The sequence below is a fragment of the Akebia trifoliata genome, chromosome 12, assembly GCF_017979445.1.
Source record: "Akebia trifoliata isolate Shusen 1 chromosome 12, ASM1797944v1, whole genome shotgun sequence".
Lineage (NCBI taxonomy): Eukaryota > Viridiplantae > Streptophyta > Magnoliopsida > Ranunculales > Lardizabalaceae > Akebia > Akebia trifoliata.
Genome location: NC_141386.1, coordinates 25059156 through 25080819, shown reverse-complemented (window position 1 = coordinate 25080819; position 21664 = coordinate 25059156). Strand labels below are relative to the sequence as shown.

The following is a 21664-nucleotide window of genomic DNA, read 5'->3' as shown; positions in this document are numbered from 1 at the left end:
TATCAAGTGGTTGTGGGTAAAAATTATGTTATGGCCACAAGAGAGTGAGGCCTTAATTTTCCACAACACTATGAATCTAGGTTAAGTTTGCATCAAACAGTATCTGAGCTTGCGTGACATCTAGGGTTCTAGCAGATCCAAGGAAAGGGCTACCATGGAGCCCAAAGGGTATCAGACTTAAATCCAACAGACGGTTGTGATAGACATAAGGGTATCCCGACCCTAAAAGATAAGGGCCTAACTTTGTGCATCAATTTGGTTTTTGTTTAACTTGGGCTATATCTCAAATTGTCTCGACTCCCAACCCCCACCACAATTTGTCAGCCATCATACAAGGATGCAACTCGAAAGAGAGAGATCACCACCAACAAATATAAACCCAGACAATGCTCGAGCCAATAGTGGAGTTCATCAACGATGACAAGATTTAAAGCCAAATCGGGTTGAAAGGAATGACAACACTTATTTCCTTTTTTATTCAACAATTCTATCAACACAAGTAGAACCAAACATAATTGGTGGTAACATTCTTCCCCTTGGACCTGAAATCAAAATTTCGCTCTACTTATAGCATAGTTTCTTCTATAAGGAAAGAGATGGTAACAGATCAGCTCCACCATGTGTAATGTATACGAAGATGACTCCATTGAGGGTCTCCTTTCCCCGAAAAGAAAAAAGGTAATGTTGTGGTGGTTTTCAATGCTTCTGCACAATTGATTCAACCAAATCATGTGTTAATGCTGACACTTTTTGCCATAGATATTTGATTCCTACACTATTGTTCCTTTAAGGTCGCTCGGTTCAAAGGATCAGAGTGTATCATATAAAAAAATAAAAAAGATTTTTCAAAGGTAAATTTACCAAAACATGCATGACATATCGATTATTTACCAAAAAGATAAATTGTTCATCTTATTTTCGAATACGGTAAAAACAGTAATTTCCATATTTTTGCTACCAGCTCTTTCTGATATAAGATAAATACATTCTGATCTCATATAAGAAGGATCCTTCCGACAAAAAGGGTATTTTCGGTAGCAAAAATATGAAAATTATTGTTTTTACCATTTTGGTAAAATAAAATATTTCTGAAAACGGTAAATTAGCATTTTCGGAAATAAGATGTATAGTGCTCATTTTTGGTAAATACGTTTGAAAAGTTCTCCGTTTTGGTAAATTATTCTTTTTCAAAAATAAAATTACTTGCAACTTCTTTAATGATCTCTAACCTGAAATTATTTTGCTCCAAAGTTTTTGTGAAGAAAGTAATAACATGTTAGCATCATGATTCCACATATATGGGGATGATGGAGTTGTTGACTCTTTCAGTAGCCTTCTTCACCTAAACAAGAAAGAGAAAACATGATAATTAAATTCTTACAAATTGCAACATGTAAGTGAAAAACAGAAGTATTATTGAATTAAAGGTGGGAATTTTTTTTACTTCTTGATCCCAATTAGCGCGAATAGTTATGATTAGAAGACCTAACACTTGCACAAAAAGCCCACATATAATCCCCATCCAAAGACCCTGTTTATCAAAATTGCAGTACAAACCCATATATGAATGCTGTTCCTTCATTCTAAAAATGTAAACAAGAGTATAAATCAGGGAATAGGAAAGATATGGGAGGGAGCGCTCACCTTTCCTCCAATATGGAAGACAAATGCAAATAAAATAGAACAAGGAATACCGACAAAGTAAAATGCTCCCAAATTTATAAAAGCACCAATCTTCTGCCGACCACAACCTCTTGCAGTGCCTAAAATATTGATTAAGAGATGCCATGGTTAATTACTATGAACAGCAGGGAATTCGATTGAGTAGCTTTAGTGCAATTTATCAGAGTTGATGCTGATCCTAGACAAATATGTAGTAAGCCAAAGTGGTAAATTTTGGTTTTGATGTCTATTTTGGGCAATCTAGAAATATTTCTATATTAATTTTCACGAAAATGAAGGAAATATTGTGGAAATTATAAGAACATTAAGGAAATTTTATTGAAATTGGAGGAAGTGATTAAACAAATTCAAAGATAAATTCATAAGCAATAAGAAGACAATAAATATCTGTGTGTAGTGTAGAAACAGAATTCAATAGTGTTCGGCCACTAGTTCACATAGACAAAATTGTAGACAACATTCCAGACAAAGTTTTGTCTAATATGACTAAAAGATTTCAGAATGAGCTGATCTTTGGTGAGGATGATTTCCACATCATAGAGATCATCCACACAAAAAATCAGCCCATTTTAAAACTTCTAACCCCATGAAAAGTGGTTACAAACTAACTGTAAAAAATGACGGTCCACGATTCTTCAACTTATAAAGTAGAGTAAGAAATTTCCGAATGGGCTGGTTTTTTGTGAGGATGATTTCCTCACCATAGAGATTGAATAATGATCATATATACATGCTAATATGCTTATAATATATCAAAATAAGATACAATAAAAATATCCTACCAATCATAATTCATTTCTACTAATAAATAACTATTATATGTAATTTGCAAGCCCTCTCATCAAGCAAATTAAGTTTTTTTATATTATTTTTATACTATTCTATTAATTTTTTCTAAATAAAAAATATAATTCAGTTGAGATTTGCTATTTTCAAAAATGTTTGCACCAAAATGTTGTAGTTTTTGTATCAAGAACTTGATTTTTTAGGTCGAAATTTACAATCAACCAATATATAACATGAACTAAATAGTGTTTTTCCATCAGAACATTTGAAAAAAAGAAACGGTTAGTTGAATTGCCTACCGAACCATATGAAAATGGAAATGTTTTGCCATGTTTTGTGGAAGTAAATTGAAATTTAAAACCATGATTATTGCACAAACCTGAAAGAACAGACTGGATTCCATCCAATAGGTAGGACGCTGCAAGTATTGGCATCATGATTGCAACGTAATCAACTACTTGTTCTTCATTGCTATAACAATATCCCCACAATCGACGTACTAAAATCATGATTGAGCCTACCAAAATTCCCTCAGTAATGACCACCCCTCCAACTACACATACAGCTAAACGTGCAGCACGTGGACGCCCAGCTCCCAATTCATTTGAAACTCTTGTACTACAAAGAACCAAAGAGGAGATTATGATAGAATGTCTATAAAGTATGATTGAGGAAGGAAATAGGAGGAGATTGAAATTAAATTTAAATCAACTGACCTTATTGCACCACTGAGCCCAAAAGGGATCATATAGACTACCGCAGTTGTATTAAGGCTGGGTACACACAAGATCTGTTAGTAATGAAGGATCAAATACGAAAATCATAAAGGAAATCGTGTTGGTTACTCCGTTTACATCCTTAAAATTTACTAGAGTATTGAGTGTGTACACTAGCATATGTGAGAGCAACTCCAACGGGGATTCCCATCTCCTTATCCATAGATGGGTAACCATGGGCTTATGGATATCCACTTTGGATATTCATGGGTTATGCACTCCAACCACATTACACAAAAATCGCTATCTATAAAGATTTAAATATATTTTTTAATTCAACTCAGATTTCCAACGGTCTAAAATTGTGATATTTTTCAGCCAACTGTCTGGATTTTTCCCCCCAAAAAATGGAGAAGCTGTGTGGAGCTACCCGTTTTGGGTTGAGAAAATCCCACGACTCAAAATGGGTAATGGGATAGGCCTTGCATTGGAGGAGTTATATTTAGCTTCAAACAAATGAAAGTAGGCATTTAAGAGAATTTTGGGAAATTAGGTAAAAAAATATAAGGACATTATACTAACCTGATTGATAGAACAGATGTTTCTAGCTTTGGATTAGGAAGAAAACCAGATAGGAGAACCATCATCTCAAATGTCCAGATTTCCAAGCTGTTCCAAGTCATGATACAATCAAACTATGAAAGGGTACATTAAATTTCAATTGAATAGTACCACGCACAAACACATACCAGACCATAATAGCCGAAGGAATAGCCAGTCGTAAGTAGTTGAGTACATCATGCAATGCCTCTCTCGAGAAACCAGTCCAAGTCTTTTTGCAAGAAGGAGAAATTCTGACATAAATCACTAATAACAATACATTGGTCCAATACGAAATAGCATTAGCCAAGGCAGCACCTTTATAACCAAGGCCAGATTTGAAAACAAGAAACCAGCACACGAATATGTGTAACAAAGTTGTAATTCCTGAGCTTATCATCATTGGGTAGACATTGTTTTGTGATTGTAGAAATCTGATGTGACATTGAAGGAGGCTGTAGGCGAAAATACTAGGGATCATGAAACGAGCATAATGTCCGGCTGCTGTCGCTATTTCTGGATCTTGCCCTAAGGTTACTAGAATGAGACCTGTGTTGGCCCATATAAAAGCAAGTGGAACGCTGACAAGTAGAAGAACAAACATGGCCCTCTGCATTTGTACACCAAGCATATGATACTGTTTTGCTCCATAGGATTGACCGCATAAGGTATCCAATGCGCTTCCCATTCCATTCTAACCAATTCAAAAGGATTAACAAACCAAGAATCACAATATATAAACTTCATTTAGCATTTATTTAATTAAGGAGACTTGTGAAAAAAAAAAAGACATACAAATTCAAGGAAAATGTAAAAAACATTTTGGGTGAACAAATTCTACATGAATCTATAGGAACCAAAACTATGATGTACTTTGGCTGTTTACATCAATGGGTCTTCACATTCTTCTTGACTAAAATTACAGGGTTTTGGATGAAAATGTTCCTAATTCTTAGTTTAAAACACTAACACCATGTAAGAAGTACGGTTACCTCTCTTGTTTCGTCTTAACTAATTGCACTTCTTCGTCACTAAAAGCTGCTTTTTAGTTGATTTCATCAAAACACCCAACAGCTTTTGGAAGTGCTTTTAACTCTCAAGAAAACACTTCCTAAACAATTAATATGTTTTATAAACTCAAAAAATACCCACAACCCAATTCTCATACCGATGAAACAATGGTAAAAAACACATATAGAAATCAAGAAATACAGAGTTGTTGGAAAGTTGTACACAGAATTCATTTTGATTAACAAATCTAAACTATATAACATACAAAGAAGCTATGATTCTTAAGAGAAAATAAGAAGAACCCAACATACCAACAAACTAAAACCAGTCACAGAAGCAAAAGAAGTAGCCATGGATGCACCAGAGAGAGCTAACTCTCCAAGATGACCCACAAACATGACTGATATCATCTGCAAGCAATAAACAGAGAGATTAACTGATATTAAAGGTCCCGCTAACCACAACTGCTTTTTCAACTCTGCAACAATCTCTTCTCTCTTGAAGAATTTTTTGAACTCAACCCCATTTTCCTCAGATTTTAGAATTAAAGGAGACTTGATATCTAGTTGTTGTTCTTCTTCTATATCCATTTTGCTTTTTTTCCCCCCCTTGTCTTGCAGAAGGAAGAAGAAGATTAGAAGATTAGAAGAGAGAGTGGGCTTCACTGGTGGGTTGTTATAAAGAGTCCTGAAGTTGAAGGAGAGATGGACCTTATAAGGTTGCTGGAGTTGGATACAGTGTTAGATTAAAGTGTCTGTGTGTCTGTTTTTACTTTTCAGTAGTAATTGTGGAAGGCGGGCTCTCAACTCTTCAAGGACGAATTTGGGAAAGAAGCTGCTACGTGGTGAGGAAGTGGAATCCTGCTTTCTCGTCACACACCATTTGTGATTCTTGTCTTGTCTCTGTCTCTTTCTTCCTCTCCAAGTCACCCACTTTGTCGTGTCAGGCAAATCAACAAGTGCAATCTTTCTCTTGAAAATTTTCTGTTTTGAGTCCAGAATCCAGATCGGATGCACTCAGGATGATGAGTGAAACCCTCCTCCCACATCTCAACAAATGCCACGTTAGCCATAAATACCCTGGGTGCATAGGATCTGGTCTCTTCTGGGTTTTGGTGTTAAAGTCTAATAAGTTGGTTTTTTTTTTTTTTCAATCATTCTTAAGTGAATGCTTCTGTTAATGGATGCACATACCCAATCAAATTGATCTTTTGTGTGTAGATTCATCAACGAAAAGTCCACATATCCATACAATCAGTAGGTTCCAAAAATTCCATGTGACACAAAATGGGATGCCACCTGACCTACGTCAGGTATGGGACAACATTCTGTATCCTTACTTTTTTCGATAAAAATATAAAAATTAAAATAAAATTTCCAAAATGTATTCAATGCATTCGTGGCTTTATGCCACATGTTAACATAACCTATGGGTAGGGGTGAATTAAAATCGAATCGGAATTAAAAACGATAGGTATCTATGATTTTTGATGGTTTAGTTTCATTTATTTTAGAATTGGACTTAAAATCGATAAGAATCAAAATCAAACTAAATATAATGATCATGGTTCTAAATTCCTTAGGAATCGAACCATTAACACCCCTACCTAGAGGTGCACATTTGGGATCGGCCAAACTCAACCAAAAGTTCGGATTTGATTTCGGTCTGAATTTTCATACTAAGAATCGGCTTGCTACCATTAGAATTGACAATAAAATCAGGAAATAAGAAAAGTTTCCGCCACTTTGCAGATTCGTTTGCTTGAATAGAAAATTTTAAAGTGGATCCCATAAAAAAATCTCACTAAAAATAAGTAAAAAAGACATCTTTTGTGATAAAGTTCTGAAGTGAAAAAAGGTCAAAAAACCTTTACCATCCCACACTCACAAAAGAACACAAGTTTAGACTCTTCATTAGAGATTTCGAGTCGGTTTGAGTTTTCTTTGAATTCAGATTTAGTTCTATTAAAATATATTTGAAATATACCTAAAAATAATTTTTAATTATTATTTAAGTATTTTATGTTATTTTTAAATTGATGGGAATTTGTTACCATAAAATAGTTATTTTGTTGTTGCCAATTGTTTAAAATATAAAGATAGAAACAAATTTTCTTAACTGGTACTGGTTTATTATTATAAAATAATTATTCTATTGCATATTTTATACATAAAGATAGAACATCTGGTTTTCTTTTTGGTAACTATTTATTACAATGAAATAATCATTTTATTTTCAATTGTACAAATCATATATATATATATATATATAAAGAAAAATGGGTATTGTGTTGTTCCCTATTGTATAAAGTATAAAAAATAAAAATAATTATTTTTATTAGTAATTACTTATTTCTATAAAATAACAATTTTTTTTCCTATTGTATGAAATATAAAATATGAAGATAGAACTTTTTTATCTATTTATTACACAAATAGTTACTTTCTTATTTATTGTACAAATCTTATAGATAAAGAAACTTTTTTTAGTTCGATAACTATTTACTACTGTAAAATAGATACTTTGTTGCCAAATGTATAATTATAAAGATAGAATGTGGGGTAGGGGGAGGGGAATATTTCAGATTTTTTTTTTAATTTTTTTAATATTTCGGGTTTTCATCGATCTGGGTCAGATTTTTATTCGATCTAGTTTGGGTTCGATTTGTTTTCGAGTAATCAAACTGAACTCGAACCAGATTTTTTTTTTGTCCGATTTTTTAGGTGTGGTCCCATTTTATTAGTTTGGGTTTCGGGTAAATGTACACCCCGTAACAAAATCCAATTTTTTTTTAGTTTGACTAGCCTTCCTAAGTTGGTAAGGATTTCATCTTGATGCACCCGAAAACACAATTCAATGCTTCAAGGTTGTAGAAGACAAAAAGCTATGAATTATAAAAAAAATTTCTTTCTAAAAAGAGTTTTTTTTCACTGTTGAATTTTAATTTTAGAGTTTGGGAGTTAGGTGGGAGTTTCAATAGCCATCATTTTCAAAACCTAGGAACAGACTTTAAAGAAAAAAAATAAAAAAAGCTGGATTGTAGTGTTGGAGTGTTGATGTAATTATCCATTCAAACAAAATGACCCTTGGTAAAGCTTAAAATCTGACTATGTTAGTAAGAAAAGTGTTTCACAATTTTTTTTGATAAATTTTTCTCAAAAGTTGTAATAAAATTTGATTCTATTCAATTATGATGGTAAAATGGGTAATTTAGTGATGCATTTTCCTTGCAGTGAAATTTGGCAGTTGAGGGAAAGCCACATTACAAAAACAAATATAGAAATGAAGATTAATTCCCTTGGGGTCAATGAGCTTTTCTATGATTAGACAGAGTAAATTAATAAATAGCTGTTTTTTTCCTCTCTCTTGAAGTGGACAATGTGAAGCATTTAATAATCAAGATTATGTTTTGCTCGATGAGTTGTCCCGCATCTCAACACATGCCACGTAAGTCATAATTCAAGGAATTAATATTTTATTTTATTTTGTTTTTGAGTCCGGATCGTATGCACCACCCACACCTTAATACAAGTCAGGTAAGCCAAAATCTAAGGAATTGATGCTCGAAATATCTCTTTTTAAAATTTTCTTAAATTAGGGCTTACGTGACATGTGTTGAGGTGTGTGAGGAGGATTTTAATCCTCCACTCTGGGTACATGTGATTTGGGTTATATATATCTAAATGGTTTATCAATCTCATCTCTTTATAATATTTTTTGGAGTACTTAAATTAATCATTTTCTTATCTTCTTCACATACTTAGGTCTTTCAAAGGCAAGTACAATCATTTTCGAAGAATTTGGACCATGAATGATAGATGGAGGATGATATGCTCATAATTTTAAACATTATTATGTATTTTTTGATTTATTTTGACAATTTTAACAAAAAAGTTTATGAACAAAATTGAGATCCTAAATTTCTTGAAGATTTCATCTTAACTTTTGATTCGAGTGTTTGTTTTGCAACTATTATATATGTATTTTCCGTATTTCGAAAAATCTATCCAATATCGAAGTCAAAAAAATGAAAAAAATCTAGATCACATTTACAATGCCAAGTTCACCAGTTTTTCTTATTGAAGTCAACATGTTTATTGTCAATTTCACCACTTCTTATTGTTGAGTTTGACAATTTCTAAGAGCTATTCCTGTGGATATATTTGCCGGTATAGTTCAACAATAAAAAATTGTGAACTCAACAATTATTTTTAAATATTGTCAAAATACTTTTCTTTTGTTGAGCTATGCGGATGTATCCATCACAATAGCTCTTAAAATTTTCAAACTCAACAACTTTTTAAAATTGTCCAACTAATAATAAAAATTATATATCAATTTTGACAATAAAAATTATCAAATTTGATAATAAAAATTGTCGAACTCAATAATAAAAGTAGCGAACTTGAAAGTATAAATGTTGAACTCAACAATAAAAAGTTGTGAACTCAATACTAGAAATGTAATTCAGATTTTTTTTCATTTTTTCAACTTCAATACTGGATAGATCTATTTGAAATACCAAAAATACATATATTATGGTTGCAAAACGGAAACTTGAATAAGTTATGAAAAAATATTCAAAAAATTTAGAATCACAAACTTGCTCATCATTTTTATTATAAGTCATCAAAATAAATAAATACATTTAAATATTCAAACTTAGGACTATCATTCTCCAATCGTCATTCACAATAAATAAAATCATAAAAATGATTACGATTAATGTTTAAGAACATACGTATCTGAAGAAGATGGTAATTTGGGTACCCAAAAATATCATAAGGAAAGATAAGATGAGGAGCCATTTAGATATAAAAAGTCTAATTAATAGACCATCAAACCACTATGCAAATTTTAGGAATTGTTTAGAAAGAAACCCCTCTCACAGGGTCTATAAGTAATTTTTTTTACAATTATTGAGGGAATAAAAGTAGACCTAGGAAGCATTTTTTTCCCACGTGGGATCTTAATTAGGGCTGTCAACGAATGCTTATCGATTCAGATACAGCAATATCTGAATCTGAATTCAAAATTTTTATCTAATATCTGAATTTGAATTCAAATCCGACGAATGTTCTAAAATTATATCCGAATTTAAATCCAATTATCCTATCGGATATCGGATAATATCCAATTCGAATTCGAATAATTTGTATTATAAAAAAAGCATAATTTTTCCTTCTCTAACTGATTTTTCATTATTAAAAAAAACTTATTATATATTATATTATTTATATAATAAATAAATCAAATCAAATAATATATATTATATTATTTATATACAAAATTAATAAAATAATATAATATATATTATTTATTATATCTGATTTCGAATCGTATATTATCAGATTCGAAATGCTAATATCCAAATCTGTATCCGATAAGGATTCGAATATATAAAACTATCCGAATTCGATCGAATTTGACATTTAAAATTTTCGGATAATATCTAATTTGTTGAATTCAAGTTTGAATTGAATTCGAATTTTCGACTATCCATTGACACCCCTAATCTTACAATCCTCAGAACTATCATTGTTATTAATTCTATAAACAAGTTGTGAACATGTGCTAATCCTTTTATTAAAGCTTTACTTTATTCTTATCGAGCAGTGAGCTTTTTCACTATTAAAAACTAAAAACAGTATGTTTTTTACTTTCTAGTGACTCACATGACACATCCTTTCAAAATCTATTTAATCCCTCGTAGATGGAAAGTTTTTCCAAAAACAAAAAAAAAAAAAGTAAGTCGTGACAAGAGTGTAACCTCAAGCTGGAACCTCATATTAGAGTGGAAGTGAATAAGAACTATAGATATTTTTCACTCTTATGTGGATGAAGTCACTTCGGCATTATTAAAAGAAAAACTGACTTAGACTTGTCCCACACGTTTTGACTCTTGTGTTGTGAAACAGAGATTTGCTGTTTTGGAAGTTAAAATAATGATTTTCTAACTAGAAATTCTCCGCTCGGTCTATAAATGACGTGCAGTTGTGTATCTCGAGGAAAAGATCTATGATTTTGTGTCCATACCATGTCACCAAGTAAAAAAAATTTAGTTAGAACATTAGGAGTGCGATTTTGTTGACGGACGCTTCGGTGACCAACTATGACCACAAAATCCTATTGAAGGATTTTGTGCGACTTTTTATTCAACACACTTTTTTATATTTTCTACTAAAGCACTTTATTTATTAATTAATTACACAGACCTTCAAAGAACTCAATACATGTTGAAATATCAAAGCGTGCGATTTTGTTGACGAACGTGTATTGAGTTCTTTGGAAGTCTGTGCAATTAGTTAATAAATGAAGTGCTTTAGTAGAAAATATAAAAAAGTGCGTTGAATAAAAAGTCGCACAAAATCATTCAATAGGATTTTGTGGTCATAGTTGGTTACCAAAGCGTCCGTCAACAAAATCGCACTCTCAAAGCGTGCGATTTTGTTGACGGACGTTTCGGTGACCAACTATGACCACAAAATCCTATTGGAGGATTTTGTGCGATTTTTTATTCAACACACTTTTTTATATTTTCTATTAAAGCACTCCATTTATTAACTAATTACACAGACCTCCAAAAAACTCAATACACGTGATTCTGTGTTGAAATATCAAGATTTTAAGGGAAGCACTTTCTTTACAAACATAGTAAGATTTAATGCTTACTAAGAGTCGTTTGGCTAAAATGGATTATCACATCAGCAGTCCAACACCATAGCCCTCTAAGCTTCGTCCAAAAACTCGTCATAATAATAATAATAATAATATTATTATTATTATTATTATTATTATTATTATTATTATTATAAAATTGTTTTGAGTCTAATCTAAGATTTTGAAAATCACGTGTGTATCAAAATTCTTCATAATTCCCAAACTTAAAATTGAAATTCAAAGGTGAACAATGATTTTTTTTTTTTTTTTTAGAATTTTATCCTCTACAATGCTTACTAAGGGTCGTTTGGCTAAAATGGATTACCACATCAGAAGTCCAACACCACAACCTTCTAAGCTTCATCCAAAAACTCATAATAATAATAATTGGTGGTATGTTGAATTGTGGGGTTGCAGAAACCCCCCTACTTTGGGTCTTGTTGTCAGTTTTTTTTTTTTTTTTTTTTTTGGATTTCACAAAATACAAAAGAAATAAATTTGGAACTAGAACCAATGAAAGCACGAATGCAAAATTACAGTTTGGTAAGAGGTGTTTTTCGGGAAATAATTTCTTTTGACATATTATTAACCACTTTTTCGATGAGGGGAATATATCATAAAAATATGAGTCATTGGGATCTCCTAGGATACAGATGCTACGAGGGGGGATTTTGTCCTCAACAATCAACATTGATGTCGAGATACTTTCACAACCTTCCAACCGTGTGGTTCCCCAACTGCTTTCCTCACTCGAAGGTTAGAGACTATCTCGTAGTTCGAGTTTCTTGTACGAATGATTCTCTCCAAGGGATGTATACTAGGAAAATGTCAAGTGATGCTTAAGTACTAATCGTGTTCCTTTAATGGAGAAACCAAGGGTCCTTGGGATTACTTTGTGACTTTCAAAATCATGATTTGATTCTTTATTGTTGTAGATAACAAAATTCTTTGAATTTTGAATAAAAGAAATTTTCTAAAATAAAAAATCATTTTCACTTTTGAATTTCAATTTTAAGTTTAGGAGTTATGAGGAATTTTGATACACACGATGATTTTCAAAACTTAAGATTAAGCTCAAAACAATTATTATTATTATTATTATTCTGAGTTTTTTTATGAAGCTTAGAGGGCTGTGGTGTTGAACTTCTGATGTGTAATCCATTTTAGCCAAACGACCCTTAGTAAGCATTGTAGAGGACAAAATTCTAAAGGAAAAAAAATCATTTTTCACCTTTGAATTTCAATTTTAAGTTTGGGAGTTATGAGGAATTTTGATACACACGATGATTTTCAAAACTTAAGATTAAGCTCAAAACAATTATTATTATTATTATGAGTTTTTGGATGAAGCTTAGAGGGTTGTGGTGTTGGACTTCTGATGTGGTAATCCATTTTAGCCAAACGACCCTTAGTAAGCATTGTAGAAGACAAAATTCTCAAAAAAAAAAAAAAAAAAATCATTTTTCACCTTTGAATTTCAATTTTAAGTTTGGGAGTTATGAGGAATTTTGATACACACGATAATTTTCAAAACTTAAGATTAAGCTCAAAACAATTATTATTATTATTATGAATTTTTGGATGAAGCTTAGAGGGCTGTGGCGTTGGACTTCTGATGTGGTAATCCATTTTAGCCAAACGACCCTTAATAAGCATTGTAGAAGACAAAATTCTCAACAAAAAAAAAATCATTTTTCACCTTTGAATTTCAATTTTAAGTTTGGGAGTTATGAGGAATTTTGATACACACGATGATTTTCAAAACTTAAGATTAAGCTCAAAACAATTATTATTATTATTATTATTATTATTATGAATTTTTGGATGAAGCTTAGAGGGCTGTGGTGTTGAAATTCTGATGTGGTAATCCATTTTAGCCAAACGACCCTTAGTAAGCATTGTAGAGGACAAAATTCTATAAAAAAGAAAGAAATAAATAAATAAATAAAAAGAATCATTTTTCACCTTTGAATTTCAATTTTAAGTTTGGGAGTTATGAGGAATTTTGATACACACGATGATTTTTAAAACCTTAGATCAAACTCAAAACAATTTTATAATAATAGTAATAATAATAATTATTATTATTATGACGAGTTTTTGGATGAAGCTTAGAGGGCTGTGGTGTTGGACTGTTGATGTGGTAATCCATTTTAGCCCTTAGTAAGCATTAAATCTTACTATGATTGTAAGGAAAGTATTTCCCTTAAAATCTTGATATTTCAATACAAAATCATCATGTATTGAGTTCTTTGGAGATCTGTGTAATTAGTTAATAAATGGAGTGCTTTAGTAGCAAAAATAAAAAAGTGTATTTAATAAAAAATCGCACAAAATCCTCTAATAGGATTTTGTGGTCATAGTTGGTCATCGAAGTGTTCATCAACAAAATCGCACTCGAAAATCAGTACTCTAAAAGTTATGTGGCACGACGCCATGTGCACTAAAAAGTTATTAAAAATAAAACACTTAAAATGCTCTCAAATTTCTCTTGGAATTTTCTCTCCATGGCTTGTCACTTTTGTTAATTCGACATATCTCCCTTGATCTCAACCTACTTTGAAATTCTTTTAAATAATGACCCAAATGCTATCATTTTCTTTAACTTCTAACCAACAATCAATCATTTTAAAAATCAGGATTTGTTAAAAGTGCAGTAAATACACTTTGAAAATTGGAATGTGAGGATATTTTGGTAGAAAGAAAAAAAATTTAAAGCAATTTTCGATACAAAATCCAATTTCCAAAGTGTATTTATTGCACTTTAACATGTGCCCTTAAGGCACACGTTAACAAGACGCTAAAATCAATCATTTTACAACTCTCAAAAATCAATTATCCTCAAAAATCCCCAAAACCAGTCGTCTACAACCTCTTCAACCTAAACCTCATCTTCAATGCATAATCTTCAACCTTGTTTTTTTAGTTTCCCCTTAATCCCTTTTATCGAAACCTTTTGATTTTTCACAAAAAAATCCATCATTTTTTTGTACTTTCCAAAAATCATATTTTTCTATTGAGATTTAAAGATTGAAGGAAAAAAGAACCCTAAGTAAAAAACCAGGGTCAAAAGTGTGGGGGTGTGAAAATAAGATTTCTCATTTGAATTGAATCGGCCACGTGGATTTCTCAATTGGGGATAAGAATTTTTCCATGATATGGGGAGTTTCTTTAGGGTTGGGATTCCTAATTTAAATAACATCTCATATTGAAAGGGAATTTTTTTGGTAGTTGCTATTTTAAGGGAATTCATATTCTTATTTTTTTAGAGGGCTCATAGATCTATAAAAAGGGGAAGCCATGAAAAATCGGAGAGAAATTATGAGAAAAAATGGGTGGGAGTAGGAAGTCATGTAAAGGAGGAAAATCGGAAAGGAAAACCTAGGAAATATTGTAATAGAGGGAAAAAGAAAATTTGTAATTTGTAATCGGAAATGTGTTCTAGTCAATAAATTTTCAAAAGTTCTCCTCACTCTTTATTTATTTATACTATAATGTTTCAATTTCACCATCCGAGATGTTATTTGAATTGGGGAATTAAACATGTCCCGACAAATTGGTGCCAACTGTGGGAACAGATCAGGAAACGAAAATTAGGTCATAAATAATTTTTTTTACCATAAATTCTCATTGTTTTCATTTATAGGACAACATATTAATCTTTTATTATAGTTTTGAATTCTGAAAATAACTTTTTATTTAATTAATTACTAGTTTTTTTTTTTTTTTTAATGATATTTTTTTAGAATTAGGTTGCTTTTGTATACTAGAATGGTTATTGAATAATCTTCTTTCTCTTTACATATCCTTGGTATGGTGGTTTTTATTCTAGAAAGATTAAGTTGACTAGCCACACTATCTATTGAAGATGATATATTAGCAAAATTTGAATATAAAAGCTTGATTAATAATTTTGCATCTTAGAAAAGGTGAAAAATAAAATTTAAATATTTTGTATTAGCTAAATAAGTAATTAGTATTATTTATACTAATATATTAAATAAATAAAAAAGGTCTCACTTTGAGGTTTCGCCCTAGGTCTCAACGTGTATTAAGTCAGTTCTAGACTGCTCTATGAACTAGGGGTGCAACTTGGACATGTTCAAACCAAGAACCAAACCAAATCGATAGCTTTGGGTTGGTTAGGTTTGGAACAAGTTGCATTTTGTTCTGGGTTTAGAAAATGGATAACCGATCAATTTGATCAGGTTCCAATTCAAGGTTTGTATATATCTAAACTAAACCGAGAACCAAACCTTATATAATAAATAAATAAATTTATTTAGTTATTATGAATTATTTTAGGAGTTATGGCATAGGTTAATGACTTCTTTAGGGATAAATTAATGATTTTTTTAATATTATGAATAGATTAATGATTCATTATATAATTTTTTTATTTTTTATTAAAAATATATTATTTCCAACTAAGTTTATATAGGATATTGGTAATCCATGGAAATGAACCAAACAGACCTTAATATGATTTGGGTTGGTTTAGTTCTATTGGCATTTTGGTTCAATTCTAGTTCTTATTTAGTGGGATCGACCTATGATGGTTTGGTTCCGATTTAGACACAAATCGAATTGCACCCCTACTATGAACCACATTAAAGACAACCAAGAAAAGGAAAAAAGATGATCATCAGATTTCATGAGCACACTTTGATATGGTTATACCACATGTAACATGATGTGGTAACGTGTGATGTAACATGACTTACTAACGTGCAAAAGAAGGAAATGAGGGGACCAATAGGTCTAATGGTTTATGTTTGGTTAATGGGACCACTAACGTAGTTAATGAACATAGGCTTAATGAGAGTAGACCACCAACGGTAAAGAAATACTTACTACCTTGAGGGAACTTTTGCTATGACCAAGTTCATGTATAGGAAGGCTAAATTGATAAACTTTTTAGTAATGCTACCCATGGTTCAAAATCCCGTACCGTTTCATAATGTTTCATATGAAATATCTTGGTTTACCCACATTTCAAGACGAAACAATGGTGAAATCGAAACTTCAAATATTTTCGATGATTCCTTTGGGAAATCAGATCAAATGTAGGAAAATGAGAGATCAAAAGAAGGAAAGAGGGGATTGAGGGGAAAATTGGGTCTTGGGTGAGGTCTTTGGTTTCTGCTTCTTCTTCAGGTTGTTTTCTCTTCTTAAAAAAATAAAATTATATATAGTCGAGAGATTCCCTTGACCTAGTCTTCTATGGACGATTGGATTATTTAGGGAAAACACTATTGTAGATACTTTAATTTGCACAAGATCCACTCGAAAAAGGACCACAAAAAGTGTGTTTTAAGACAGAATATCGACAAAAGGCTCAAAAAGCCTAAGTGTTCAAAAATCCACATTTTTTTTTACTCCAATGAAAACCTAGAGACCTTCAACTAGCTTATAGGCCCAAAATAAATACCATTTTTACAATGTTTCATTCATTCTTGTACTATTCCAAACTTATGTCTAATGTCAAAGCCAATTCTAAACCCATCTCTAACCTAAACCCATGTTCAATCCCCTAACCCAAGCCAAATCCATTTCCAAGTCAAAGCAAATGACCCAAGTCAAAGTCTATGACCCACACTTATCCCCAAACGATGACACATGTCACACTCTAAGAGGGCCAATTTCAAATTTATCTCTTTACCCTTGTTTTTAGTGTTATTTACATGATGACCAAAGTCTATTTTACTGATGTCACCCTCATGCTCATCATCGCAAAAATACATTTCCACACTCCCTATTTATCCTTACTTTATGTGTTATTTACAAATAAACCAAACTCTACTTTTTATCTACTCCATCACTTTTACATATGTCATTCATCCTCCCAAAATACATTTTTGTCTCTTACCATTATACTGCTATTTTTGGAGATACTTATCTAAAAATCAAAAATGAAATGTGCTTTTAGGATTTCATCCTATAAATTCTACCTTTACCATCACAAAAATAAAAATTCTAGAAAGATATAAAGTAAAACCCATGTCTTTTTTCTTTTATTTTTAGGATCGGACCATTCTACCCTCAAAAATATTTAAAAACCTCTATAAATAACCTAATTTTTCATGATAAATCTCATGATCTCAAACCCCCATCTCAACCTTAAACTCCACCCAATTTCTACTAATCATATTTTAACCTTAAGTCCCCTTAAAAATAACCACACCATTCTCTAACTTTTCATCCCTCAAGAAACTCTAAACCATTCTCTTTTAAGAAATTCCATTAAAGACTTTGGAAGAAGAAGAAGAAGATAATAACAAGAACACAAGATTAGAATAGTTTACTTGTCAAAGTTTATTGAATCCCTTTTTTTGTATTCCCTCTTTTTATTTTCTTTTTAGGCAACCTTAGGATGTAGTGGAGAAACCTCATTCATTTCGAGTAGGTTGATCTTCAACCTTGGACATGAAATACTTAAGGCAGTTTGACTAAAATGATAAGAGTTAAAACCATTTAAACCCACTTTTATAATGCATCATAGTGTACACAACTCACATAATCACATATGCATGAAAATGATAAAGACATGTGTCCCCAGCCTTGAGGTTGAAACACAAAGTTTCTAGTCATAGCATGCGCACTTTTAAGGGCAAGGAATGAGGGGAGTTTCAATCATGGAACATCCCCGAAACACGTAAGCCAACATTTCAACTCTCACATGTTGTTGAAGAAAAGACTTTAGGGGTGTCCTTCTCCATCGGACAACCCCTTTTATGACTCAAACCAACATTAAACCTTACCAAGATTTAGGCCATCCTGTTTTCATAAACGAGAGTCATTACAATGTCATGTAAAATGATTTTTTTCAAAAAAAAAAAAAAAAAAAAATTATTCACGTGTCCATTTACACTTATTTCCAAAAAAGAATGATTAAGACTCCAAATCATATAGTAATGAGGTTCACATGATGAACATCTCATGTCTACAACCATGTGATGACATGTCCTTTGACCACAGTCTTATGTGAAAGACTTTTTAAAAAAAGGTTATTTAATGTATTGAATGTTTCGTTTTTTGAAAAAACCAAAACACTGAATCGAAATGAGATTTTAAACCATAATGCTTTTTGTTTACGTCCAAGTTTATGTAAATGAGTGCATTCCCAGGCCTCGAAATTCCAACTGATTACTGACTTACGGAATTACGCCACAAAGTTACAATTCAGGACCTCATGCACTCCCATTGAGTCAAGTACTAGCAGGCACATTATGGTCTTATAAATGAACAAATTGATGCATTGTCATAAAACCAAGTATATTCAAGTGTGCTTGAGACAGATTAAACTCCCTAATTTCCAGGGAAGATAGCTAAACTCCCTAATCATCAATGGAAACGGCTAAACTCCCTGATGGCCATGGGAGACAGTTACACTCCCTGATAATCAAGGGAGACAGTTACATTTAAATTTCCTGATTACCAAAGCAATCAGGTTATTATTCTTTTGTTAGGTAAATTTGTTGAGGTAATCTTTTTGGTAGTGGATCAACAAGTCGGTGTGCTCCACCATCGAGAGGGGTTAATTGTGGAGGAGAAAATAAGATTTTCACTTGAATCGAATCAGCCACGTGGAATTCTAAATCCGAGATAAGAAATTTTCCATGATTTGGAGAGTTTCTATCAGATTGAGGTACCTAATTTAGATAGGATATTTTATGGAAAAGGTATTTTATTGGGTGCGATTTATTTATTTGTTTAAAAAGAGTTAATTTTATCATAAACCCTATGTTTTGGAGTGCGAATTTGTTGACGGGCATATTGTTGACGCGTAGTGACCACGCAATCCTATTGGAGGATTGCTTAGAATATTTTTGCAGCAGTCCCTCCATCTTAATTTTGTTTACAATCTTTATACTCTTTATTAATTAAATTTAAATTCAAATACCGTCATTTTCAATTGAAATAGCAAAACACTTGTCTTACTATCGTAATAAGATTTTAATCCTTACTAAGAGTCTTTTTACTCATATGGATAACCACATCACTAGTCCAACACTACGACAGCCCTCTAAATTTCATTGAAAGCCTTAGAACAAAAAAATAAAATTCAAGAAATATATATATACATTTCTTTTTTTTTGAACTTGATGTAAGTTTTTGAAAATTACCGACCTTCTAAATAACCCCCAAACTAAAAATTGAAATACAACGGTGAAAAATAACTTTTTTGAGGATTCTTTTTTTTAAGTTCATATACTTTTATCCTCGACAATATTGAAGCATCCGATCATGTTTTTAGATATCACAAGGTGAGTTCAAGGTTAGTCGAAAACAATAAAATATTTTAGAGAAGCATTTTTCCTACTAACTTAGTAAGATTTGAAATCTTACTAAGGATCATTGAGAGCTCAAATGGATTAACCAAATTGGCAATAAAAAACTATGATTTCTAATATTGAAAAAATAAAAAATAAAAATTTTTTTAATGAAAAATAAAGACTATATTTTTTTAAAATGAAAATGATTTCTTCGAAAAATTCAAATAAAAATAATAATGAATGAAAAATATTTTTCTAATTAACCTCCAAAAATAAAAAGATGTGTTTCAACTTTTTACTATAAGAGATATTTTAAGAGAGGGACTATTGACACCCCAACTTTTACTTATTACATCCCAAATACTTAAATTAATTATCACATCCCAATTAAAGATCAAAACACACTCTTCAAATATTACTAAGGTTTGCCTCAAATTACAATCTCATCATAATAAATTATTATAGCACTCATTTAAACAATTTCAGTAGCTTTTTACAATTAAAAAATGTTCATATAAAATCCTAAACCTAAAACAAAAGAGTCTAAGAAAAAATAAATGAGAATTTCTATTGGCACCCTAACATTTACTTATTCTCAATCATTCACCTATTTTCTTTATTTATTAGTAAGGTTTGCGTCTAATTACAATCTCAACATAATAAAATATTATAACACTCATTCAAACAATTTCATTAGTTTTTTACAATTAAAAAAAAAAAAGGTTCATATAAAATCTTAAACCTAAAACAAAAGAATCTAATAAAAAAAAAAAATGAAAGTTTCTATTGGCACCCCAACTTTTACTTATTCTCAACCATTCACCTATTTTCTTTATTTATTACTAAGGTTTGCCTCTAAGTAAATAGAATAAAATATTGTAGCACTCATTCAAACAATATCAGTAGTTTTTTATAATTAAAAAAAAAATGTTCATATAAAATCTTAAACCTAAAACAAAAGAATCTAAGAAAAAAAAATGAGAGTTTCTATTGGCACCCCAACTTTTACTTAATCTCAACCATTCACCTATTTTCTTTATTTATTACTAAGGTTTGTCTCAAATTACAATCTCAACATAATAAAATATTATAGCACTCATCCAAATAATTTTAGTAGTTTTTTACTTAAAAAAAAAAGGTTTATATAAAATCCTAAACCCAAAACAAAAGAATCTAAGCAAAAGAAAAGAAAAAAAAAAATGAGAGATTCTATTAACACCTCAACTTTTACTTATTCTCAACCATTCAATTGTTTTCTTTATTTTTAATTGGGGTGCCAATAACACCTATCTTAAAATATCTCTCATAGTAAAAAAGTTGAAGCCTTTTATTTTTGCAGGTTAATCAGAAAAATATTTTTCATTCATTATTAATTTTTTTTTTCATTTTTTTAATTGAATTTTCAAAGAAATCATTTTCATTCAAAAAACATAATTTGTTTTACATAAATTACTTTTTTGATTTTTGTTTTTTTCATAATAAAAAACCTTGGTATTGGATTGCCAATTTGGTAATTCATTTGAGCTCAATGACCCTTAATAAGATTTCAAATTTTACTAAGTTAGTAGGAAAAGTGCTTTTCTAAAATACTTAATTGTGTCCAAGTAACCTTGGGCTCACCTTGTGGCATCCAAAAACATGATTGGATGATTCAATATTGTAGTGGACAAAAGTATATGAACTTTGAAAATACAAATCCCAAAACAATAGTTATTTTTCACCGTTGTATTTCCATTTTAAGTTTGAGAGTTATTTGAAAGTTCGGTAGCCGTCAATTTTCAAAAACTTGGATCAAGCTAAAAAAAAATTGTTTCTTGAATTTTATTTTTTTGATTTGAGTTTTTTTTATGAAACTTAGAGAGCTGTGGTAGTATTGCACTGGCAATGTGGTTATCCATATGAGTAAAACGACCTCTAGTAAGGATTAAAATC

The 21664-nt window shown here is 31.1% G+C and overlaps 1 protein-coding gene across 1 annotated transcript; it reads right to left on the bottom strand.

Moving 5' to 3' along the window:
* Positions 1-362: 362 nt before the first annotated feature.
* LOC147389140 (protein DETOXIFICATION 16-like) lies at positions 363-5855 on the bottom strand. The gene is made up of 9 exons (XM_086417778.1): positions 5108-5855; positions 3935-4479; positions 3768-3854; positions 3186-3242; positions 2849-3087; positions 1645-1763; positions 1445-1531; positions 1230-1342; positions 363-705 (listed from the first exon to the last, which is right to left on the bottom strand). The coding sequence occupies exons 1-8, from the start codon at positions 5384-5386 to the stop codon at positions 1283-1285; spliced, it is 1473 nt and encodes a 490-aa protein (XP_086273904.1). The 5' UTR covers positions 5387-5855; the 3' UTR covers positions 363-705; positions 1230-1282.
* Positions 5856-21664: the final 15809 nt, after the last annotated feature.